The sequence below is a fragment of the Sycon ciliatum genome, chromosome 1, assembly GCF_964019385.1.
Source record: "Sycon ciliatum chromosome 1, ocSycCili1.1, whole genome shotgun sequence".
NCBI lineage: Eukaryota > Metazoa > Porifera > Calcarea > Leucosolenida > Sycettidae > Sycon > Sycon ciliatum.
Window position 1 is genome coordinate 88,332,145 of NC_088643.1, and position 24,134 is coordinate 88,356,278.

The following is a 24,134-nucleotide window of genomic DNA, read 5'->3' on the forward strand; positions in this document are numbered from 1 at the left end:
TCTAACAGCATGTCACGGTACACACTGGGACGAAAGGACTGCTCCGAGCTTTCGAACTTTTTAAGCAGACTGGTTGTCGGTGGCATTACTTGAGTTTGAACTTGGTGTACAATTTCAAATTTTACTTGGGGAAATTTTTGATGGAATCAGTTTTATTTTTTTCAGGGAGCAACTCGACCGACCAGGGGTCTCGGCGTTAGCGTTGCAACCTGGCATCGAAAAGGGGGGGGGGGGGTTGCATGGTCAAGTAGCAAAAATAATAATTTGGTGCGAGAAAGGGGCGCTAGTATTGCACCAAATAATATAAATACGTGTAATGACTAAACCAGAAGAGAAAAAGAAGAAAGAGAACAATAATCATAACAAGCAAGTACTAGTAGAGAGGTAAATACTAAATGGGTCTCAATATCATCGTCACAGGTACTGTGTGGACCACAGCCATCTCTTTCGGATTAGATCCTTACATACGTTGACCTTGAAGGTTTGGAGGCGTCTTGAATAAGGTTCGTGAAGCAGGAGGTCCGCAGGCAGGTTGTTCCAGGGTGTGATGGCGAAGAAGGGGAAGGATCGCAGGAGGTAGTCAGGGGCTGTGCGAGGGGGTGTCCACTTCAGCTGGAAGGCATGGTGCGTCTGACGTTTTTGCCGTGTGCACATGCTAGCTACGGCAGGGGGCTTGGTTGGTGGCAGCATGGCCTTTACCTGGGGAGGCCCTGGAATGTAGTGCAGCTTGAACAAGTATGACAGGGCTGCCACCATCCGACGAAGCTGAAGACTTTGGAGGATGGTTCCAGGTCCCAGGAAATATAGGGCACGTTGCTGAACCTTGTCCAGCTGGGCGATGTTAGTTGCGGCTGCGCTCGACCAGGCCAGTGGGGCATATTCAAGTAGGGGTCGCACGAATCCCTTGTAGACCGTCACTTGACCATGGTCGTCCAGGATGGGTGCTGCCTTTCGTAGGAAACCCAGCCTTTGGGAGTCGCGCAGTGCAACACTGCGAGTGTGCGCTCTGTAGGAGACAGTAGGGTCGAGCATGACTCCCAGCAGCTTCAGGGTATGTGTCTCCTGGAGTGCTTCACCTCCAAAGGTGACTGGTGGAGTGCAGGGGGGAACGTGCTTGCGATGTAGAGTCATGCGCTGTGTCTTGGCTGGCTCAAAACAGATACGCCACTTGCGGCCCCACTCCTCAAGACTGTTGAGGGACCCTTGGAGGGAGGCAGTGGACTGTTGGAGATCGTCAGTTGGCTGTACTAAGCTGTAGAGTGTGGTGTCGTCTGCAAAGCTGCTCAACTGCGTTCCTGGAGTTAAACATTGTTCAATGTCACAGGTATATAGAAGGAAGAGGCTGGGTCCTAGGATGCTGCCTTGGGGGACACCAGCCTGGATGGGTTGAGCATCTGACGTCTGGCCTCCAACCACAAAGCGGATGTTTCGGTTGGTGAGGTGGTCCTGTAGCCTTACTTCGAAGTACAAGCAGGCGTCCGTCGACGCCGGCCTGCTTTGCTTTGTACAGCACTCCTGTGTGCGATACCCGGTCAAACGCACCGGCAATATCCACGGCGAGGACCTGGACACAACCGCCAGTACTTATGGTGTGGACCCATTCATGTTGGAGAGCCGGGATGTGATGTTTCAAGGCTTGTAGTAGAAGGTCGGCATTATGTTTTGTTACTCGGACGTTGTATACTACCCTGAGGTTTAGATTTGATATATCATTGTACTCTAACTTCTATCAGTGTCAATCCACTATCCATAAGTAAGGAGCGCAATGGGAGTGTGGAAGTGGCAAATGGAGTTGGACACCTGTGTGCCACTGGTTTTAGGACTGCCCTCCACGTGCTATTATGAATGTGTGTGTGTGTGTGTGTGTGTGTGTGTGTGTGTGTGTGTGTGTGTGTGTGTGTGTGTGTGTGCGTGCGTGCGTGTGTATATTTTCTATTTGAAGTATACATACCTGTTAACCATGGACTGCTTCTAGCTAGATTAACTCGTGTGTAATCAATGGTGCTAGTGAAACTTATATCAGATCCACTCTGATTTATCCACCCACACTAGTAGCAAGTGTTGTCTTCACTGGGGGGCAGGCGTAACTGCAGTTGGATCCCAGGACGGATACCCTGATGCCATCAATCCTTTTTCTGCACCTTGTCCTCACCCACTTACTGAGGTGTGGTGAGCCTGTCAGTAGGATCATGTCCAAGTCCACCCAGAGTTTGGGATTTCAGGGCGTGTCAGCCGTTGGGCAGTTCAATAGCCAATTGAGTCATGACTATCTTTCCAAGATTCCTTTTGAGTCTCTTTCTCCACTCCCGGAGATACCCACGTGACCAGTTTTGGCAGTGAGCAAGTACAGTACAGTAAGTACCGTGTGTGTGTGCTTTGTCACGGTTTGTGTTTGTACCTGTGCTTTGTCACGGTTTGTGTTTGTACCTGTGCTTTGTCACGGTTTGTGTTTGTACCTGTGCTTTGTCACGGTTTGTGTTTGTACCTGTGCTTTGTCACGGTTTGTGTTTGTACCTGTGCTTTGTCACGGTTTGTGTTTGTACCTGTGCTGTGTCACGGTTTGTGTTTGTACCTGTGCTTTGTCACGGTTTGTGTTTGTACCTGTGCTTTGTCACGGTTTGTGTTTGTACCTGTGCTTTGTCACGGTTTGTGTTTGTACCTGTGCTTTGTCACGGTTTGTGTTTGTACCTGTGCTTTGTCACGGTTTGTGTTTGTACCTGTGCTGTGTCACGGTTTGTGTTTGTACCTGTGCTGTGTCACGGTTTGTGTTTGTACCTGTGCTTTGTCACGGTTTGTGTTTGTACCTGTGCTTTGTCACGGTTTGTGTTTGTACCTGTGCTTTGTCACGGTTTGTGTTTGTACCTGTGCTTTGTCACGGTTTGTGTTTGTACCTGTGCTTTGTCACGGTTTGTGTTTGTACCTGTGCTTTGTCACGGTTTGTGTTTGTACCTGTGCTTTGTCACGGTTTGTGTTTGTACCTGTGCTTTGTCACGGTTTGTGTTTGTACCTGTGCTTTGTCACGGTTTGTGTTTGTACCTGTGCTTTGTCACGGTTTGTGTTTGTACCTGTGCTTTGTCACTGTGTGTGTGTGTGTGTGTGTGTGTGTCACGGTTTGTGTTTGTACCTGTGCTTTGTCACGGTTTGTGTTTGTACCTGTGCTTTGTCACGGTTTGTGTTTGTACCTGTGCTTTGTCACGGTTTGTGTTTGTACCTGTGCTTTGTCACGGTTTGTGTTTGTACCTGTGCTTTGTCACGGTTTGTGTTTGTACCTGTGCTTTGTCACGGTTTGTGTTTGTACCTGTGCTTTGTCACGGTTTGTGTTTGTACCTGTGCTTTGTCACGGTTTGTGTTTGTACCTGTGTGTGTGTGTCACGGTTTGTGTTTGTACCTGTGCTTTGTCACGGTTTGTGTTTGTACCTGTGCTTTGGCACGGTTTGTGTTTGTACCTGTGCTTTGTCACGGTTTGTGTTTGTACCTGTGCTTTGGCACGGTTTGTGTTTGTACCTGTGCTTTGTCACGGTTTGTGTTTGTACCTGTGCTTTGTCACGGTTTGTGTTTGTACCTGTGCTTTGTCACGGTTTGTGTTTGTACCTGTGCTTTGTCACGGTTTGTGTTTGTACCTGTGCTTTGTCACGGTTTGTGTTTGTACCTGTGCTTTGTCACGGTTTGTGTTTGTACCTGTGCTTTGTCACGGTTTGTGTTTGTACCTGTGCTTTGTCACGGTTTGTGTTTGTACCTGTGCTTTGTCACGGTTTGTGTTTGTACCTGTGCTTTGTCACGGTTTGTGTTTGTACCTGTGCTTTGTCACGGTTTGTGTTTGTACCTGTGCTTTGTCACGGTTTGTGTTTGTACCTGTGCTTTGTCACGGTTTGTGTTTGTACCTGTGCTTTGTCACGGTTTGTGTTTGTACCTGTGCTTTGTCACGGTTTGTGTTTGTACCTGTGCTTTGTCACGGTTTGTGTTTGTACCTGTGCTGTGTCACGGTTTGTGTTTGTACCTGTGCTTTGTCACGGTTTGTGTTTGTACCTGTGCTTTGTCACGGTTTGTGTTTGTACCTGTGCTTTGTCACGGTTTGTGTTTGTACCTGTGCTTTGTCACGGTTTGTGTTTGTACCTGTGCTTTGTCACGGTTTGTGTTTGTACCTGTGCTGTGTCACGGTTTGTGTTTGTACCTGTGCTGTGTCACGGTTTGTGTTTGTACCTGTGCTTTGTCACGGTTTGTGTTTGTACCTGTGCTTTGTCACGGTTTGTGTTTGTACCTGTGCTTTGTCACGGTTTGTGTTTGTACCTGTGCTTTGTCACGGTTTGTGTTTGTACCTGTGCTTTGTCACGGTTTGTGTTTGTACCTGTGCTTTGTCACGGTTTGTGTTTGTACCTGTGCTTTGTCACGGTTTGTGTTTGTACCTGTGCTTTGTCACGGTTTGTGTTTGTACCTGTGCTTTGTCACGGTTTGTGTTTGTACCTGTGCTTTGTCACGGTTTGTGTTTGTACCTGTGCTTTGTCACTGTGTGTGTGTGTGTGTGTGTGTGTGTCACGGTTTGTGTTTGTACCTGTGCTTTGTCACGGTTTGTGTTTGTACCTGTGCTTTGTCACGGTTTGTGTTTGTACCTGTGCTTTGTCACGGTTTGTGTTTGTACCTGTGCTTTGTCACGGTTTGTGTTTGTACCTGTGCTTTGTCACGGTTTGTGTTTGTACCTGTGCTTTGTCACGGTTTGTGTTTGTACCTGTGCTTTGTCACGGTTTGTGTTTGTACCTGTGCTTTGTCACGGTTTGTGTTTGTACCTGTGTGTGTGTGTCACGGTTTGTGTTTGTACCTGTGCTTTGTCACGGTTTGTGTTTGTACCTGTGCTTTGGCACGGTTTGTGTTTGTACCTGTGCTTTGTCACGGTTTGTGTTTGTACCTGTGCTTTGGCACGGTTTGTGTTTGTACCTGTGCTTTGTCACGGTTTGTGTTTGTACCTGTGCTTTGTCACGGTTTGTGTTTGTACCTGTGCTTTGTCACGGTTTGTGTTTGTACCTGTGCTTTGTCACGGTTTGTGTTTGTACCTGTGCTTTGTCACGGTTTGTGTTTGTACCTGTGCTTTGTCACGGTTTGTGTTTGTACCTGTGCTTTGTCACGGTTTGTGTTTGTACCTGTGCTTTGTCACGGTTTGTGTTTGTACCTGTGCTTTGTCACGGTTTGTGTTTGTACCTGTGCTTTGTCACGGTTTGTGTTTGTACCTGTGCTTTGTCACGGTTTGTGTTTGTACCTGTGCTTTGTCACGGTTTGTGTTTGTACCTGTGCTTTGTCACGGTTTGTGTTTGTACCTGTGCTTTGTCACGGTTTGTGTTTGTACCTGTGCTGTGTCACGGTTTGTGTTTGTACCTGTGCTGTGTCACGGTTTGTGTTTGTACCTGTGCTTTGTCACGGTTTGTGTTTGTACCTGTGCTTTGTCACGGTTTGTGTTTGTACCTGTGCTTTGTCACGGTTTGTGTTTGTACCTGTGCTTTGTCACGGTTTGTGTTTGTACCTGTGCTTTGTCACGGTTTGTGTTTGTACCTGTGCTGTGTCACGGTTTGTGTTTGTACCTGTGCTTTGTCACGGTTTGTGTTTGTACCTGTGCTTTGTCACGGTTTGTGTTTGTACCTGTGCTTTGTCACGGTTTGTGTTTGTACCTGTGCTTTGTCACGGTTTGTGTTTGTACCTGTGCTTTGTCACGGTTTGTGTTTGTACCTGTGCTGTGTCACGGTTTGTGTTTGTACCTGTGCTGTGTCACGGTTTGTGTTTGTACCTGTGCTTTGTCACGGTTTGTGTTTGTACCTGTGCTTTGTCACGGTTTGTGTTTGTACCTGTGCTTTGTCACGGTTTGTGTTTGTACCTGTGCTTTGTCACGGTTTGTGTTTGTACCTGTGCTTTGTCACGGTTTGTGTTTGTACCTGTGCTTTGTCACGGTTTGTGTTTGTACCTGTGCTTTGTCACGGTTTGTGTTTGTACCTGTGCTTTGTCACGGTTTGTGTTTGTACCTGTGCTTTGTCACGGTTTGTGTTTGTACCTGTGCTTTGTCACGGTTTGTGTTTGTACCTGTGCTTTGTCACTGTGTGTGTGTGTGTGTGTGTGTGTGTCACGGTTTGTGTTTGTACCTGTGCTTTGTCACGGTTTGTGTTTGTACCTGTGCTTTGTCACGGTTTGTGTTTGTACCTGTGCTTTGTCACGGTTTGTGTTTGTACCTGTGCTTTGTCACGGTTTGTGTTTGTACCTGTGCTTTGTCACGGTTTGTGTTTGTACCTGTGCTTTGTCACGGTTTGTGTTTGTACCTGTGCTTTGTCACGGTTTGTGTTTGTACCTGTGCTTTGTCACGGTTTGTGTTTGTACCTGTGTGTGTGTGTCACGGTTTGTGTTTGTACCTGTGCTTTGTCACGGTTTGTGTTTGTACCTGTGCTTTGGCACGGTTTGTGTTTGTACCTGTGCTTTGTCACGGTTTGTGTTTGTACCTGTGCTTTGGCACGGTTTGTGTTTGTACCTGTGCTTTGTCACGGTTTGTGTTTGTACCTGTGCTTTGTCACGGTTTGTGTTTGTACCTGTGCTTTGTCACGGTTTGTGTTTGTACCTGTGCTTTGTCACGGTTTGTGTTTGTACCTGTGCTTTGTCACGGTTTGTGTTTGTACCTGTGCTTTGTCACGGTTTGTGTTTGTACCTGTGCTTTGTCACGGTTTGTGTTTGTACCTGTGCTTTGTCACGGTTTGTGTTTGTACCTGTGCTTTGTCACGGTTTGTGTTTGTACCTGTGCTTTGTCACGGTTTGTGTTTGTACCTGTGCTTTGTCACGGTTTGTGTTTGTACCTGTGCTTTGTCACGGTTTGTGTTTGTACCTGTGCTTTGTCACGGTTTGTGTTTGTACCTGTGCTTTGTCACGGTTTGTGTTTGTACCTGTGCTGTGTCACGGTTTGTGTTTGTACCTGTGCTGTGTCACGGTTTGTGTTTGTACCTGTGCTTTGTCACGGTTTGTGTTTGTACCTGTGCTTTGTCACGGTTTGTGTTTGTACCTGTGCTTTGTCACGGTTTGTGTTTGTACCTGTGCTTTGTCACGGTTTGTGTTTGTACCTGTGCTTTGTCACGGTTTGTGTTTGTACCTGTGCTTTGTCACGGTTTGTGTTTGTACCTGTGCTTTGTCACGGTTTGTGTTTGTACCTGTGCTTTGTCACGGTTTGTGTTTGTACCTGTGCTTTGTCACGGTTTGTGTTTGTACCTGTGCTTTGTCACGGTTTGTGTTTGTACCTGTGCTTTGTCACTGTGTGTGTGTGTGTGTGTGTGTGTGTGTCACGGTTTGTGTTTGTACCTGTGCTTTGTCACGGTTTGTGTTTGTACCTGTGCTTTGTCACGGTTTGTGTTTGTACCTGTGCTTTGTCACGGTTTGTGTTTGTACCTGTGCTTTGTCACGGTTTGTGTTTGTACCTGTGCTTTGTCACGGTTTGTGTTTGTACCTGTGCTTTGTCACGGTTTGTGTTTGTACCTGTGCTTTGTCACGGTTTGTGTTTGTACCTGTGCTTTGTCACGGTTTGTGTTTGTACCTGTGTGTGTGTGTCACGGTTTGTGTTTGTACCTGTGCTTTGTCACGGTTTGTGTTTGTACCTGTGCTTTGGCACGGTTTGTGTTTGTACCTGTGCTTTGTCACGGTTTGTGTTTGTACCTGTGCTTTGGCACGGTTTGTGTTTGTACCTGTGCTTTGTCACGGTTTGTGTTTGTACCTGTGCTTTGTCACGGTTTGTGTTTGTACCTGTGCTTTGTCACGGTTTGTGTTTGTACCTGTGCTTTGTCACGGTTTGTGTTTGTACCTGTGCTTTGTCACGGTTTGTGTTTGTACCTGTGCTTTGTCACGGTTTGTGTTTGTACCTGTGCTTTGTCACGGTTTGTGTTTGTACCTGTGCTTTGTCACGGTTTGTGTTTGTACCTGTGCTTTGTCACGGTTTGTGTTTGTACCTGTGCTTTGTCACGGTTTGTGTTTGTACCTGTGCTTTGTCACGGTTTGTGTTTGTACCTGTGCTTTGTCACGGTTTGTGTTTGTACCTGTGCTTTGTCACGGTTTGTGTTTGTACCTGTGCTTTGTCACGGTTTGTGTTTGTACCTGTGCTTTGTCACGGTTTGTGTTTGTACCTGTGCTTTGTCACGGTTTGTGTTTGTACCTGTGCTTTGTCACGGTTTGTGTTTGTACCTGTGCTTTGTCACGGTTTGTGTTTGTACCTGTGCTTTGTCACGGTTTGTGTTTGTACCTGTGCTTTGTCACGGTTTGTGTTTGTACCTGTGCTTTGTCACGGTTTGTGTTTGTACCTGTGCTTTGTCACGGTTTGTGTTTGTACCTGTGCTTTGTCACGGTTTGTGTTTGTACCTGTGCTTTGTCACGGTTTGTGTTTGTACCTGTGCTTTGTCACGGTTTGTGTTTGTACCTGTGCTTTGTCACGGTTTGTGTTTGTACCTGTGCTTTGTCACGGTTTGTGTTTGTACCTGTGCTTTGTCACGGTTTGTGTTTGTACCTGTGCTTTGTCACGGTTTGTGTTTGTACCTGTGCTTTGTCACGGTTTGTGTTTGTACCTGTGCTTTGTCACGGTTTGTGTTTGTACCTGTGCTTTGTCACGGTTTGTGTTTGTACCTGTGCTTTGTCACGGTTTGTGTTTGTACCTGTGCTTTGTCACGGTTTGTGTTTGTACCTGTGCTTTGTCACGGTTTGTGTTTGTACCTGTGCTTTGTCACGGTTTGTGTTTGTACCTGTGCTTTGTCACGGTTTGTGTTTGTACCTGTGCTTTGTCACGGTTTGTGTTTGTACCTGTGCTTTGTCACGGTTTGTGTTTGTACCTGTGCTTTGTCACGGTTTGTGTTTGTACCTGTGCTTTGTCACGGTTTGTGTTTGTACCTGTGCTTTGTCACGGTTTGTGTTTGTACCTGTGCTTTGTCACGGTTTGTGTTTGTACCTGTGCTTTGTCACGGTTTGTGTTTGTACCTGTGCTTTGTCACGGTTTGTGTTTGTACCTGTGCTTTGTCACGGTTTGTGTTTGTACCTGTGCTTTGTCACGGTTTGTGTTTGTACCTGTGCTTTGTCACGGTTTGTGTTTGTACCTGTGCTTTGTCACGGTTTGTGTTTGTACCTGTGCTTTGTCACGGTTTGTGTTTGTACCTGTGCTTTGTCACGGTTTGTGTTTGTACCTGTGCTTTGTCACGGTTTGTGTTTGTACCTGTGCTTTGTCACGGTTTGTGTTTGTACCTGTGCTTTGTCACGGTTTGTGTTTGTACCTGTGCTTTGTCACGGTTTGTGTTTGTACCTGTGCTTTGTCACGGTTTGTGTTTGTACCTGTGCTTTGTCACGGTTTGTGTTTGTACCTGTGCTTTGTCACGGTTTGTGTTTGTACCTGTGCTTTGTCACGGTTTGTGTTTGTACCTGTGCTTTGTCACGGTTTGTGTTTGTACCTGTGCTTTGTCACGGTTTGTGTTTGTACCTGTGCTTTGTCACGGTTTGTGTTTGTACCTGTGCTTTGTCACGGTTTGTGTTTGTACCTGTGCTTTGTCACGGTTTGTGTTTGTACCTGTGCTTTGTCACGGTTTGTGTTTGTACCTGTGCTTTGTCACGGTTTGTGTTTGTACCTGTGCTTTGTCACGGTTTGTGTTTGTACCTGTGCTTTGTCACGGTTTGTGTTTGTACCTGTGCTTTGTCACGGTTTGTGTTTGTACCTGTGCTTTGTCACGGTTTGTGTTTGTACCTGTGCTTTGTCACGGTTTGTGTTTGTACCTGTGCTTTGTCACGGTTTGTGTTTGTACCTGTGCTTTGTCACGGTTTGTGTTTGTACCTGTGCTTTGTCACGGTTTGTGTTTGTACCTGTGCTTTGTCACGGTTTGTGTTTGTACCTGTGCTTTGTCACGGTTTGTGTTTGTACCTGTGCTTTGTCACGGTTTGTGTTTGTACCTGTGCTTTGTCACGGTTTGTGTTTGTACCTGTGCTTTGTCACGGTTTGTGTTTGTACCTGTGCTTTGTCACGGTTTGTGTTTGTACCTGTGCTTTGTCACGGTTTGTGTTTGTACCTGTGCTTTGTCACGGTTTGTGTTTGTACCTGTGCTTTGTCACGGTTTGTGTTTGTACCTGTGCTTTGTCACGGTTTGTGTTTGTACCTGTGCTTTGTCACGGTTTGTGTTTGTACCTGTGCTTTGTCACGGTTTGTGTTTGTACCTGTGCTTTGTCACGGTTTGTGTTTGTACCTGTGCTTTGTCACGGTTTGTGTTTGTACCTGTGCTTTGTCACGGTTTGTGTTTGTACCTGTGCTTTGTCACGGTTTGTGTTTGTACCTGTGCTTTGTCACGGTTTGTGTTTGTACCTGTGCTTTGTCACGGTTTGTGTTTGTACCTGTGCTTTGTCACGGTTTGTGTTTGTACCTGTGCTTTGTCACGGTTTGTGTTTGTACCTGTGCTTTGTCACGGTTTGTGTTTGTACCTGTGCTTTGTCACGGTTTGTGTTTGTACCTGTGCTTTGTCACGGTTTGTGTTTGTACCTGTGCTTTGTCACGGTTTGTGTTTGTACCTGTGCTTTGTCACGGTTTGTGTTTGTACCTGTGCTTTGTCACGGTTTGTGTTTGTACCTGTGCTTTGTCACGGTTTGTGTTTGTACCTGTGCTTTGTCACGGTTTGTGTTTGTACCTGTGCTTTGTCACGGTTTGTGTTTGTACCTGTGCTTTGTCACGGTTTGTGTTTGTACCTGTGCTTTGTCACGGTTTGTGTTTGTACCTGTGCTTTGTCACGGTTTGTGTTTGTACCTGTGCTTTGTCACGGTTTGTGTTTGTACCTGTGCTTTGTCACGGTTTGTGTTTGTACCTGTGCTTTGTCACGGTTTGTGTTTGTACCTGTGCTTTGTCACGGTTTGTGTTTGTACCTGTGCTTTGTCACGGTTTGTGTTTGTACCTGTGCTTTGTCACGGTTTGTGTTTGTACCTGTGCTTTGTCACGGTTTGTGTTTGTACCTGTGCTTTGTCACGGTTTGTGTTTGTACCTGTGCTTTGTCACGGTTTGTGTTTGTACCTGTGCTTTGTCACGGTTTGTGTTTGTACCTGTGCTTTGTCACGGTTTGTGTTTGTACCTGTGCTTTGTCACGGTTTGTGTTTGTACCTGTGCTTTGTCACGGTTTGTGTTTGTACCTGTGCTTTGTCACGGTTTGTGTTTGTACCTGTGCTTTGTCACGGTTTGTGTTTGTACCTGTGCTTTGTCACGGTTTGTGTTTGTACCTGTGCTTTGTCACGGTTTGTGTTTGTACCTGTGCTTTGTCACGGTTTGTGTTTGTACCTGTGCTTTGTCACGGTTTGTGTTTGTACCTGTGCTTTGTCACGGTTTGTGTTTGTACCTGTGCTTTGTCACGGTTTGTGTTTGTACCTGTGCTTTGTCACGGTTTGTGTTTGTACCTGTGCTTTGTCACGGTTTGTGTTTGTACCTGTGCTTTGTCACGGTTTGTGTTTGTACCTGTGCTTTGTCACGGTTTGTGTTTGTACCTGTGCTTTGTCACGGTTTGTGTTTGTACCTGTGCTTTGTCACGGTTTGTGTTTGTACCTGTGCTTTGTCACGGTTTGTGTTTGTACCTGTGCTTTGTCACGGTTTGTGTTTGTACCTGTGCTTTGTCACGGTTTGTGTTTGTACCTGTGCTTTGTCACGGTTTGTGTTTGTACCTGTGCTTTGTCACGGTTTGTGTTTGTACCTGTGCTTTGTCACGGTTTGTGTTTGTACCTGTGCTTTGTCACGGTTTGTGTTTGTACCTGTGCTTTGTCACGGTTTGTGTTTGTACCTGTGCTTTGTCACGGTTTGTGTTTGTACCTGTGCTTTGTCACGGTTTGTGTTTGTACCTGTGCTTTGTCACGGTTTGTGTTTGTACCTGTGCTTTGTCACGGTTTGTGTTTGTACCTGTGCTTTGTCACGGTTTGTGTTTGTACCTGTGCTTTGTCACGGTTTGTGTTTGTACCTGTGCTTTGTCACGGTTTGTGTTTGTACCTGTGCTTTGTCACGGTTTGTGTTTGTACCTGTGCTTTGTCACGGTTTGTGTTTGTACCTGTGCTTTGTCACGGTTTGTGTTTGTACCTGTGCTTTGTCACGGTTTGTGTTTGTACCTGTGCTTTGTCACGGTTTGTGTTTGTACCTGTGCTTTGTCACGGTTTGTGTTTGTACCTGTGCTTTGTCACGGTTTGTGTTTGTACCTGTGCTTTGTCACGGTTTGTGTTTGTACCTGTGCTTTGTCACGGTTTGTGTTTGTACCTGTGCTTTGTCACGGTTTGTGTTTGTACCTGTGCTTTGTCACGGTTTGTGTTTGTACCTGTGCTTTGTCACGGTTTGTGTTTGTACCTGTGCTTTGTCACGGTTTGTGTTTGTACCTGTGCTTTGTCACGGTTTGTGTTTGTACCTGTGCTTTGTCACGGTTTGTGTTTGTACCTGTGCTTTGTCACGGTTTGTGTTTGTACCTGTGCTTTGTCACGGTTTGTGTTTGTACCTGTGCTTTGTCACGGTTTGTGTTTGTACCTGTGCTTTGTCACGGTTTGTGTTTGTACCTGTGCTTTGTCACGGTTTGTGTTTGTACCTGTGCTTTGTCACGGTTTGTGTTTGTACCTGTGCTTTGTCACGGTTTGTGTTTGTACCTGTGCTTTGTCACGGTTTGTGTTTGTACCTGTGCTTTGTCACGGTTTGTGTTTGTACCTGTGCTTTGTCACGGTTTGTGTTTGTACCTGTGCTTTGTCACGGTTTGTGTTTGTACCTGTGCTTTGTCACGGTTTGTGTTTGTACCTGTGCTTTGTCACGGTTTGTGTTTGTACCTGTGCTTTGTCACGGTTTGTGTTTGTACCTGTGCTTTGTCACGGTTTGTGTTTGTACCTGTGCTTTGTCACGGTTTGTGTTTGTACCTGTGCTTTGTCACGGTTTGTGTTTGTACCTGTGCTTTGTCACGGTTTGTGTTTGTACCTGTGCTTTGTCACGGTTTGTGTTTGTACCTGTGCTTTGTCACGGTTTGTGTTTGTACCTGTGCTTTGTCACGGTTTGTGTTTGTACCTGTGCTTTGTCACGGTTTGTGTTTGTACCTGTGCTTTGTCACGGTTTGTGTTTGTACCTGTGCTTTGTCACGGTTTGTGTTTGTACCTGTGCTTTGTCACGGTTTGTGTTTGTACCTGTGCTTTGTCACGGTTTGTGTTTGTACCTGTGCTTTGTCACGGTTTGTGTTTGTACCTGTGCTTTGTCACGGTTTGTGTTTGTACCTGTGCTTTGTCACGGTTTGTGTTTGTACCTGTGCTTTGTCACGGTTTGTGTTTGTACCTGTGCTTTGTCACGGTTTGTGTTTGTACCTGTGCTTTGTCACGGTTTGTGTTTGTACCTGTGCTTTGTCACGGTTTGTGTTTGTACCTGTGCTTTGTCACGGTTTGTGTTTGTACCTGTGCTTTGTCACGGTTTGTGTTTGTACCTGTGCTTTGTCACGGTTTGTGTTTGTACCTGTGCTTTGTCACGGTTTGTGTTTGTACCTGTGCTTTGTCACGGTTTGTGTTTGTACCTGTGCTTTGTCACGGTTTGTGTTTGTACCTGTGCTTTGTCACGGTTTGTGTTTGTACCTGTGCTTTGTCACGGTTTGTGTTTGTACCTGTGCTTTGTCACGGTTTGTGTTTGTACCTGTGCTTTGTCACGGTTTGTGTTTGTACCTGTGCTTTGTCACGGTTTGTGTTTGTACCTGTGCTTTGTCACGGTTTGTGTTTGTACCTGTGCTTTGTCACGGTTTGTGTTTGTACCTGTGCTTTGTCACGGTTTGTGTTTGTACCTGTGCTTTGTCACGGTTTGTGTTTGTACCTGTGCTTTGTCACGGTTTGTGTTTGTACCTGTGCTTTGTCACGGTTTGTGTTTGTACCTGTGCTTTGTCACGGTTTGTGTTTGTACCTGTGCTTTGTCACGGTTTGTGTTTGTACCTGTGCTTTGTCACGGTTTGTGTTTGTACCTGTGCTTTGTCACGGTTTGTGTTTGTACCTGTGCTTTGTCACGGTTTGTGTTTGTACCTGTGCTTTGTCACGGTTTGTGTTTGTACCTGTGCTTTGTCACGGTTTGTGTTTGTACCTGTGCTTTGTCACGGTTTGTGTTTGTACCTGTGCTTTGTCACGGTTTGTGTTTGTACCTGTGCTTTGTCACGGTTTGTGTTTGTACCTGTGCTTTGTCACGGTTTGTGTTTGTACCTGTGCTTTGTCACGGTTTGTGTTTGTACCTGTGCTTTGTCACGGTTTGTGTTTGTACCTGTGCTTTGTCACGGTTTGTGTTTGTACCTGTGCTTTGTCACGGTTTGTGTTTGTACCTGTGCTTTGTCACGGTTTGTGTTTGTACCTGTGCTTTGTCACGGTTTGTGTTTGTACCTGTGCTTTGTCACGGTTTGTGTTTGTACCTGTGCTTTGTCACGGTTTGTGTTTGTACCTGTGCTTTGTCACGGTTTGTGTTTGTACCTGTGCTTTGTCACGGTTTGTGTTTGTACCTGTGCTTTGTCACGGTTTGTGTTTGTACCTGTGCTTTGTCACGGTTTGTGTTTGTACCTGTGCTTTGTCACGGTTTGTGTTTGTACCTGTGCTTTGTCACGGTTTGTGTTTGTACCTGTGCTTTGTCACGGTTTGTGTTTGTACCTGTGCTTTGTCACGGTTTGTGTTTGTACCTGTGCTTTGTCACGGTTTGTGTTTGTACCTGTGCTTTGTCACGGTTTGTGTTTGTACCTGTGCTTTGTCACGGTTTGTGTTTGTACCTGTGCTTTGTCACGGTTTGTGTTTGTACCTGTGCTTTGTCACGGTTTGTGTTTGTACCTGTGCTTTGTCACGGTTTGTGTTTGTACCTGTGCTTTGTCACGGTTTGTGTTTGTACCTGTGCTTTGTCACGGTTTGTGTTTGTACCTGTGCTTTGTCACGGTTTGTGTTTGTACCTGTGCTTTGTCACGGTTTGTGTTTGTACCTGTGCTTTGTCACGGTTTGTGTTTGTACCTGTGCTTTGTCACGGTTTGTGTTTGTACCTGTGCTTTGTCACGGTTTGTGTTTGTACCTGTGCTTTGTCACGGTTTGTGTTTGTACCTGTGCTTTGTCACGGTTTGTGTTTGTACCTGTGCTTTGTCACGGTTTGTGTTTGTACCTGTGCTTTGTCACGGTTTGTGTTTGTACCTGTGCTTTGTCACGGTTTGTGTTTGTACCTGTGCTTTGTCACGGTTTGTGTTTGTACCTGTGCTTTGTCACGGTTTGTGTTTGTACCTGTGCTTTGTCACGGTTTGTGTTTGTACCTGTGCTTTGTCACGGTTTGTGTTTGTACCTGTGCTTTGTCACGGTTTGTGTTTGTACCTGTGCTTTGTCACGGTTTGTGTTTGTACCTGTGCTTTGTCACGGTTTGTGTTTGTACCTGTGCTTTGTCACGGTTTGTGTTTGTACCTGTGCTTTGTCACGGTTTGTGTTTGTACCTGTGCTTTGTCACGGTTTGTGTTTGTACCTGTGCTTTGTCACGGTTTGTGTTTGTACCTGTGCTTTGTCACGGTTTGTGTTTGTACCTGTGCTTTGTCACGGTTTGTGTTTGTACCTGTGCTTTGTCACGGTTTGTGTTTGTACCTGTGCTTTGTCACGGTTTGTGTTTGTACCTGTGCTTTGTCACGGTTTGTGTTTGTACCTGTGCTTTGTCACGGTTTGTGTTTGTACCTGTGCTTTGTCACGGTTTGTGTTTGTACCTGTGCTTTGTCACGGTTTGTGTTTGTACCTGTGCTTTGTCACGGTTTGTGTTTGTACCTGTGCTTTGTCACGGTTTGTGTTTGTACCTGTGCTTTGTCACGGTTTGTGTTTGTACCTGTGCTTTGTCACGGTTTGTGTTTGTACCTGTGCTTTGTCACGGTTTGTGTTTGTACCTGTGCTTTGTCACGGTTTGTGTTTGTACCTGTGCTTTGTCACGGTTTGTGTTTGTACCTGTGCTTTGTCACGGTTTGTGTTTGTACCTGTGCTTTGTCACGGTTTGTGTTTGTACCTGTGCTTTGTCACGGTTTGTGTTTGTACCTGTGCTTTGTCACGGTTTGTGTTTGTACCTGTGCTTTGTCACGGTTTGTGTTTGTACCTGTGCTTTGTCACGGTTTGTGTTTGTACCTGTGCTTTGTCACGGTTTGTGTTTGTACCTGTGCTTTGTCACGGTTTGTGTTTGTACCTGTGCTTTGTCACGGTTTGTGTTTGTACCTGTGCTTTGTCACGGTTTGTGTTTGTACCTGTGCTTTGTCACGGTTTGTGTTTGTACCTGTGCTTTGTCACGGTTTGTGTTTGTACCTGTGCTTTGTCACGGTTTGTGTTTGTACCTGTGCTTTGTCACGGTTTGTGTTTGTACCTGTGCTTTGTCACGGTTTGTGTTTGTACCTGTGCTTTGTCACGGTTTGTGTTTGTACCTGTGCTTTGTCACGGTTTGTGTTTGTACCTGTGCTTTGTCACGGTTTGTGTTTGTACCTGTGCTTTGTCACGGTTTGTGTTTGTACCTGTGCTTTGTCACGGTTTGTGTTTGTACCTGTGCTTTGTCACGGTTTGTGTTTGTACCTGTGCTTTGTCACGGTTTGTGTTTGTACCTGTGCTTTGTCACGGTTTGTGTTTGTACCTGTGCTTTGGCTCCGGACAGGTTTTGCACAGTGGACTATCATCCTTTGGATGTAACGAATGTCGAGAAGTATGTCATCGGTGACAAATACACGCCAACAAGTCAGGTAATTGTGTGCCCGCTGTGCTGGCTGCATGACTTACTAATACTTGGCTGGTATGACTGGAAGCAAGAGTACATACGAGAAACCCCACTGAGAGCGTGCAAATGCCTGCACAACCTCTATACAGTGCTGCGGAGGCAGAATTTCACATCACATGTCATGGTTCAAAAGGTTACGCTGGCAAGCAGTGCAAAGTGACCACAGGAGAGTTGAGCCCAACGCAGGGCTACGTTCAACCCTGTATCTATCATGCAGGGTTCAACAAATGTGTACGGGTTCGTCCCGTGATGTGAAGTTCTACCGTCGCAGACTCCATAGCTGGAGTTGCACACTCTTGGGGGTTATGTACTCTATCAGGCAGATAGCTATCTAGACATTCTGCATCCTTACATGCCCCCCCCCCCCCTCCCCTGCAACATAATACTAAATATGAAAGTTGGAAATTGCAATACAGGTCTACCCTCATTAGTACGATATCAGTTGCAAGACAAACCTCATTAGTAGACACCGATCCAAAATCCCCTGACGAAATGCATTTAACAGTCGTACATGCAAGTCCGGATAAGAGATAATTCGTTTGTAGACAAAATTCGTTATAACGTCACCTTCAGCTGCCCCACAGGTTCGATTCCCTCATTACAAGACAAAGCTGATGGCCATGGATAGCTCAATCGGTGTTTCATGTTGTCTTGTATCGGGGTCCGATGGAGAAATAGTCTTAAAAAGGGTTGTCTTGTACAGGGGTCTGGGGTAAAAATTGTCTTACATTGAGGAGACACCATTTCTGAAGCAGATACAATATGAATGATGTAAAACAGTAGAAAAATGTGCAAGTCTGGATAGTAGATAGAACTTGTAAGACAAAAATGCTGACACCCCCCGGGTTGTGTACTAACGAGGGTAAACCTGTACCGGTAAGTCACAGGATCGTCATTGGCATTGGAATCAAACAGGCTGGGAGTACTGTTTTGTGTGCAGTTTGGATGCTCTGTTTTAGGCTCGAGATCCTGGGCATGGACTCTGGGTTCGAGTCATGATGTGACATCAAGTGTACTACCAAAAATTCGATGGTTCATGTATATTGACCTCTTTCTCTTCAGTCACATGAGTGCAGTCTGTGCCATCTTATGGGGGGGGGGGGGGGGGGTAACCGCACACTATTATAAAACCACTCAAATATCCCTTACACACAGCCGCTCCAAACCTAGACTGCACACTGTTATCTGTTTCTACGATTCTGTCGAGTATCAAATGTATGTGACATTAGGCCACAAGTTTTTATTTCTATGTTTCTCGTCACCTAAAAATCTAAAAACGTATGCGAGAGGTGGAAAAAAATAAAAAATGACCGAAAAATAAAAAAGTTTATTAGACCTTTGTTCACACTAAAATCCACCAATACACCATGCAAAATAGCATCCATAGTTAGCAACTAGAAGGTGGTAGGCACTTCTGTCACAATCTGTGCATGTGCAGCTAGATTTCGCACAAAAAATGCCAACCTCGCATCATGTGTCGCGCTGGCCAGGCCACATTATGTACACCTGCATGAGTGTGCTGGTCCCCACATGCACAGTCAGTGCAGCACAGTTTTTTTTCTTTTTTTCTTCCAGACTCCTGAATCGTATGCGCGCGGGTGACGAGAAACATAGGAATAAAAACGTGTGGCCTTATATGTGAATAAAAGATACGGCAGGCAAAGGAATCCAGTAGACTCCTTCACACAAGGAAAGTGCAAGCGGGAGAGGTTATGACTCCGTAGGAGGTCTACCTTCTAATGTGCATGCTCCAGGAACAAGAAAGGAAGCTACCAGAAGTTAGCTGACTGATGATGATGGTGATCATGTCACTACAACGCAGCAGTAACACCAACAGTCAGGATGGAATCGCATACCAGACCAAAATGACTAACTACTTGAAAGTACAAACAACTCATGATCGCATGGGCAAGGTACAACTAGGGAACATATTAGAAGGTGTACAGGTCCAACACGTGCAGTGCATCATTCAGTGTACCGGCTAATCTACAGTACATGGCATATGTGCCAGGCTATGATACCCTCGCCGGCACCCCTCACCTAGGTGTCATCTAACACAAATACCCATACCTAGTGGGAGGCACAATAGTGGCACGGCACGATTTCTCAGCTGGTACGGCTGAAAGGGTGGAGTCTGCTCCGAGCCGCCAATAATAATAATAATAATAACACAGATACGGAAACGTATCACGGAAACATATTTCATTGCGAAGAGCTGCGCTTCGGTCCTCTGAGCTGTGCTGATGAGCTCTAACAGAGCGAAACAGTTGCTGTCCACAGACTTGAGTAATAACACAGATACGCGTACAACATGCACAGCAGTGCTATACATGCTTCCGCTGCTGTTTTCTAGCTCTGTCCAATATATGTATGTCAATATCCGGCAGTTGTGGCGACTCCGTCAGATTATCTGCCGCCATCCATTTCGATCATCCATCAAGACGTTCTTAGGGTTCCCTGTAAGAAGGCGATGACGCCTGTTGGGAATTCCCTAGTAAAATAAGAATAAAAAAAATAAAATCCATTGCGATCCGCAGCAAACTGCCTTAGGTTGTCCAGATGGCTTTGGCTCGAGAGGCCCGGCTTGCCTCTGCTGAGCAGGTCTGCCGAGCCGCCAAAGCTTATCTGAATGCCCTCCTTATCTTTATCGGTGTCGGCGGCGTTGATAATTCTAATTTTGAACCAATGTGATACTAACACAATATCCTGCCTTAATGCTGTTTTTTGGTAGATTCCTTCCTTGAAGCACTCCATCATTGACCTTCAGTACAGCATGAAGCAGACACTCAATGTACACCTCAAATCAAAGGGTAAGAGAAGCAGAGCACTTCACCGACGGCGTGTCGTATGCTGAGCAATGAAAATAGGCTACTGCTAGTGTATTTCCAGTGCTTGGCAGACCTTGGAGACACTAGATATTATGATCATCACTTGTCTAATAGCTAGGGCTAAATCATCTTTCAGTCAGAAATTACTTGCTTGCTTGACGATCGATTACCCGATTGCCGCATGGTTAGCCAACATTTCCAGTTGTGCATACAGAAACTGTCATGTTCATACCACCACTAGTTGCTAGCTAGTGCCGTGACTCAACATCCAAGAGAGAAGGCACTGCAACACAACTGGTTTCTAGTTTGCTCAGCACGGTACACGACTGAACGTAATCTCAGTGAGGTTGATGATGGTATAGGATTGATAGGTCAATATGACGAAGGGTAAGCATGAATCATACATGAGAGAAGCCTGTGAGTGAGAGTAAGTCTCATCACCTGGAACTGGACACATGATTCATGATTTACACGTTGCCTGTGATAGCAGTACATCACAGAAATCACCCGTCCTTTTTCAGATATTGCCAATTCATAGTGTCAGCACTTCTGTAGATGGAAGGTTAGCTTCCATGAATGGGAATGTTGTTGCAGTTCAGTTTGAAACTGCAACGTTTTACTGATGGCAGTAAACTGACTATGGTAGGATCAAAAAGTCATTAGTTCGGTCCCTTTCAGTACCACAAATCCTACTCAGGCGGTGCAGCTCTACAAGGATGTGATTGATGTGATTGATGTTTATTTTTATTTATTTATTTATTACAGCATCTCATAGCACAGTGAGAACACCGGCCAATACAAAGAGAGAGGGTGTTAGCCAACCACGGCAAGGAAGGGAGAAGGGGAGAAGAAAAAAAAAAAAAGGAACCGGCATGGATAAGTAGTGATTGCAACAAAATGAGAAACACAAAATCAAAGTCAAGGCGCGACAAGGCTCTTAAAAAGGCGGAGAGAGGAAAGGTCCTTAGCTTCTTGGGGAAGTGCCAGCCACGCAGAGTACGCAGTGAAAAGGGGAGAGTGAAGTAGAAAGGAGGACTTGGGTGATTGGTTGATTGTCCTATAGCCTTAGACTTGGATGGAGAGGCAAGGATTAATTTATAAGACGAAAAGAGGACGAAAAGAGGACGAAAAGAGGACCAAAGAGCTATAAGTTATGCTATAATATCTACTAACACAACCAGTTATTTTACAATCAGCTTATGCGATAACATTGCACAACACTGACCAACGGTACTCCACAGCTGAGACTTTCAGCTCGTGCTTGTCTTGAACGCGCTCACCCCTCCTTATGTTGTTTCTTTAACTTAGAACCTTCCACACTGGAAGGCTGTTGGAGTGCGCACCTAAGACATGCTAGAGCTGATTGCCAGTTACTGCTGAGGTGTAGAACGTCAGTACCGTTGGTCAGTGCCCTGCAATGTTATCGCGTGAGCTGATTGTAAAGTAACTGGTGGTATTAGTGGATTTTATAGCGTAGCTTGTAGCTCGCTGGTCCTCTTTTCTTCTTATAAATTGATTGTCCTATGTACACATAATTATCAGCTCTAGTGCTGGATCTGTGTCATGATCTTCTGTGTGTATATATGCAGCCAATTTCAACGGGAATGAGTGATATCCTAAAGGTTCACCTGCATTGCAAGCTTCATTTGTGGGCCTGTTGTGGCTAGTTTGGCGATAATGTTTGTTTTTTGTGTCCTTGTGCTCGATAGGGTTCGATCCAGAAAAGCTTTGGTCGCAAATACGCACTTCGATTAGGGAGGTTAGTAAAAGCGTTGTGACCCTGGTTTGATGATGTCAGTGGATAGGCCTTTCAAACTGAGTGTTAACACAGGTGATGAACCGGACTGTTTTTGCTCATGTCACCCGGTTTATTGCTGAGTGTAACTGTGTAACTGACCGGTATGTGAAGTTTGCCCCAAGCGAGTGGCATACTGCAGTGCCAGAATTAGTGCAAGTATTTAAAGTGTGTTATCCATGTTTCTCTACTACTGTCATGTAGGTGACCACATCCAAGGAGAAGGAGATCAAGGTGGCTATGGCAACATACCCTGATCCTAAGTAAGTCCAATACTAGTAGGAGCTACTTTGACCATATCATCTGACAGTAGTATTATTGCAATCTCAGGTCTTCTAAGTGCTTCAGTTACACCCAGGTACCAATATGGTTTAGTCCGCACAGAGGGTGTTATGGTTGTTGGAAATTGAAACAGCTACAGGACACAGCCCTCATGAATATGGAAGGGCGTGCATCTTTGCGAGCATGCAATATGGGATGCACAAACCAATATCGAGTGAACTTTGACTACATAGGGAACTCGAGCCTGTAGCTGTGTACACAGAGTATCAATGAACCTTTGGCTGAGCGGTTCTTGGTGCTGGTCATTTACTGGAAGACGTGGCATACGTGTTTTAACGTTGAATCTGTTGCCTGTGTTATTCAGGGTTTTCTTTGAAATGGTTCGCTTCGACTTTGTCATTGATGATCTGCTCAACCTCTGGTTGATGGAGGTAAGCTGTTTGTCCTTGGCCTCCCGCCAATCGTCCTGCACCCACTCCTTCTCTTTACCATCTTGAATGGTATTATTGTTTGCCACACTCACCAATCCAATGCAGTAGTCCACTGTATGTGTGTGTGCGCGCGCGTTTGCATGCGTGCATGCGTGCATGTGCGTGTACTCATTATCGCCGCTCTTTGCACAAATATGCAGTGTTTAATGTTGGTGAGTCGCAGAGCAGTATAACCAAACCTGCTTGCCAGCAGAGCATGCTTGCTGACCTGTACATAAGGCAAAGCTAACCCATTGTAGCCTGCAGTGATTGAAACTTATGATCTCATTTCAAGTTTGAAACTACCTGTACATGTTTTTGGTATTCGCTCCTCAATCTTTCTGCGCAGGTGAACATGTCACCTAATCTGTCATCATCCATTCACCCAGAGAATGCAATCATGTACGAGCAGGTCATATTCAATACACTGGCACTGGTCGGAGCTGCACACTATGTTGCTGGACCGCTGGTCAAACTGTAAGTGGCTTCATGATCTGTGGGTTTGATCACACAGAACACAAATCGTCATGATATGTAGGCCTGATCACAGAAGACACAAGGGTCTGCATGATCTGTGCAACTTTCTACGTTACTGCAGAATCCTATGTACACTATCCTCCTCGTGGAAAGCCTAGGTCACGGTGCTGTGGGCACAGCCACTGAGCCTGTGCCTTTCTATACATTCATGCCGCTGTGCACAAGCCGATGTCCTTGACAAGCACACCAGTATCTTTGTATGTACATGTACTATGCGAATGTGTGTGTTTGTGTGTGTGTGTGTGTGTGTGTGTTTGTGTGTGTGTGTGTTTGTGTGTGTGTGTGTGTGTGTTTGTGTGTGTGTGAGTGTGTGTGTGTGTGTGTGTGTGTGTGTGTGTGTGTGTGTGTGTGTGTGTGTGTGTGTGTGTGTGTGTGTGTGTGTGTGTGTGCACTGTTCAGGAACGATCAAGAACGTGCTATGACAGTACGCAAAAGTGATGTCATCGTGCCAGTCGACGAGTGCAGTCAAGACAAATGCAAGCATTGTGAAGCAGAGGTAATGTCGCTGTGAGCCGGATCCGAGTGTATTGACTCACCAATACATGCAGCTACAGGTCACGGTTTGTTAGTAGCAAGTTGTCACTCGGTTTGTGTTACTACTCTGATGTTCTGTAAGCACAAGGATCAGAGTTTAGTTTCTTTTTCTGGAGTCACAGTGTTCACTTTTGGCATGGGAATAATGGAACTATTCCTTTTAAATGCAGGGTAACCTGGTCACTGTGGCCTGCCTACTGTATCTACCCATCTTATAGTGGTATCTCAACTACCCACATACATTGTATTGTGATATCCGGTACAGCTAGCGAGTGCCGTCTGTGAGCATATCTCCCGGTTTCTCGTTTCCAGATCTGTGCGCTGTGTCAACAGTGCATGAGTGATGAGCAGCTGGGTATTTTCAAGCAAGCTTTCCAAGAGCAGGTGCACCGCAGGAACTTTGTCCGTCTCTTCCCAATACCCCCGGTGAGTAGTACCGAGGTATTGCCCGGGCACCCAGGCTAGGGAGGGCAGGGGCGTCGGACACGGTACGGTCACTACGGTATTGACTGTACCACTTTTTGCCCCAGGTACCCGTGAATCAATACAATACACTGACCTGGACTCTAAATTTCCAAAATTTTCGGCTCCGCCATTCCTCCCCCACTAGTAAACTGTACTTCAGATGACTGACCGTACTACCCCAAAATACCGTCCGACGCCCCTGGAGAGTGACTGGTATTACTGCTGCAGTACCCCCGGTGACATCCACTGTAATACTGTAACCAATCAGCCTACTCTAGATCTGTTTGTATCTGTGGGTGGGCGAATCATTTTTATTCCAATCCAAAATAGCAACAGCAACCATCAAAAAGAAGGCATAAAACAACAATGAAGGTATGCAATAAACACCCAACTTCCTAAAAAGAAGAAGAAAAGAGGAAAAGAGTGAATGAAGTCTCACATACTGAAAAGCATGAAATAGTGGGTGGTTGCAGGCATTTTGTTTT

At 45.6% G+C, this 24,134-nt stretch overlaps 1 protein-coding gene across 1 annotated transcript in view; it reads left to right on the top strand.

Moving 5' to 3' along the window:
- The window catches only part of LOC135806220 (probable tubulin polyglutamylase ttll-15), a 33,421-nt gene that overhangs the window by 8,314 nt on the left and 973 nt on the right, over positions 1-24,134 (top strand). The window contains exons 8-15 of the mRNA XM_065320378.1: positions 16,619-16,703; positions 19,470-19,548; positions 21,276-21,325; positions 21,566-21,624; positions 22,008-22,074; positions 22,463-22,590; positions 23,050-23,146; positions 23,497-23,610. Of these exons, the coding sequence (XP_065176450.1) occupies positions 16,619-16,703; positions 19,470-19,548; positions 21,276-21,325; positions 21,566-21,624; positions 22,008-22,074; positions 22,463-22,590; positions 23,050-23,146; positions 23,497-23,610 (679 nt within the window). The remainder of the gene's footprint in view (positions 1-16,618; positions 16,704-19,469; positions 19,549-21,275; positions 21,326-21,565; positions 21,625-22,007; positions 22,075-22,462; positions 22,591-23,049; positions 23,147-23,496; positions 23,611-24,134) is intronic.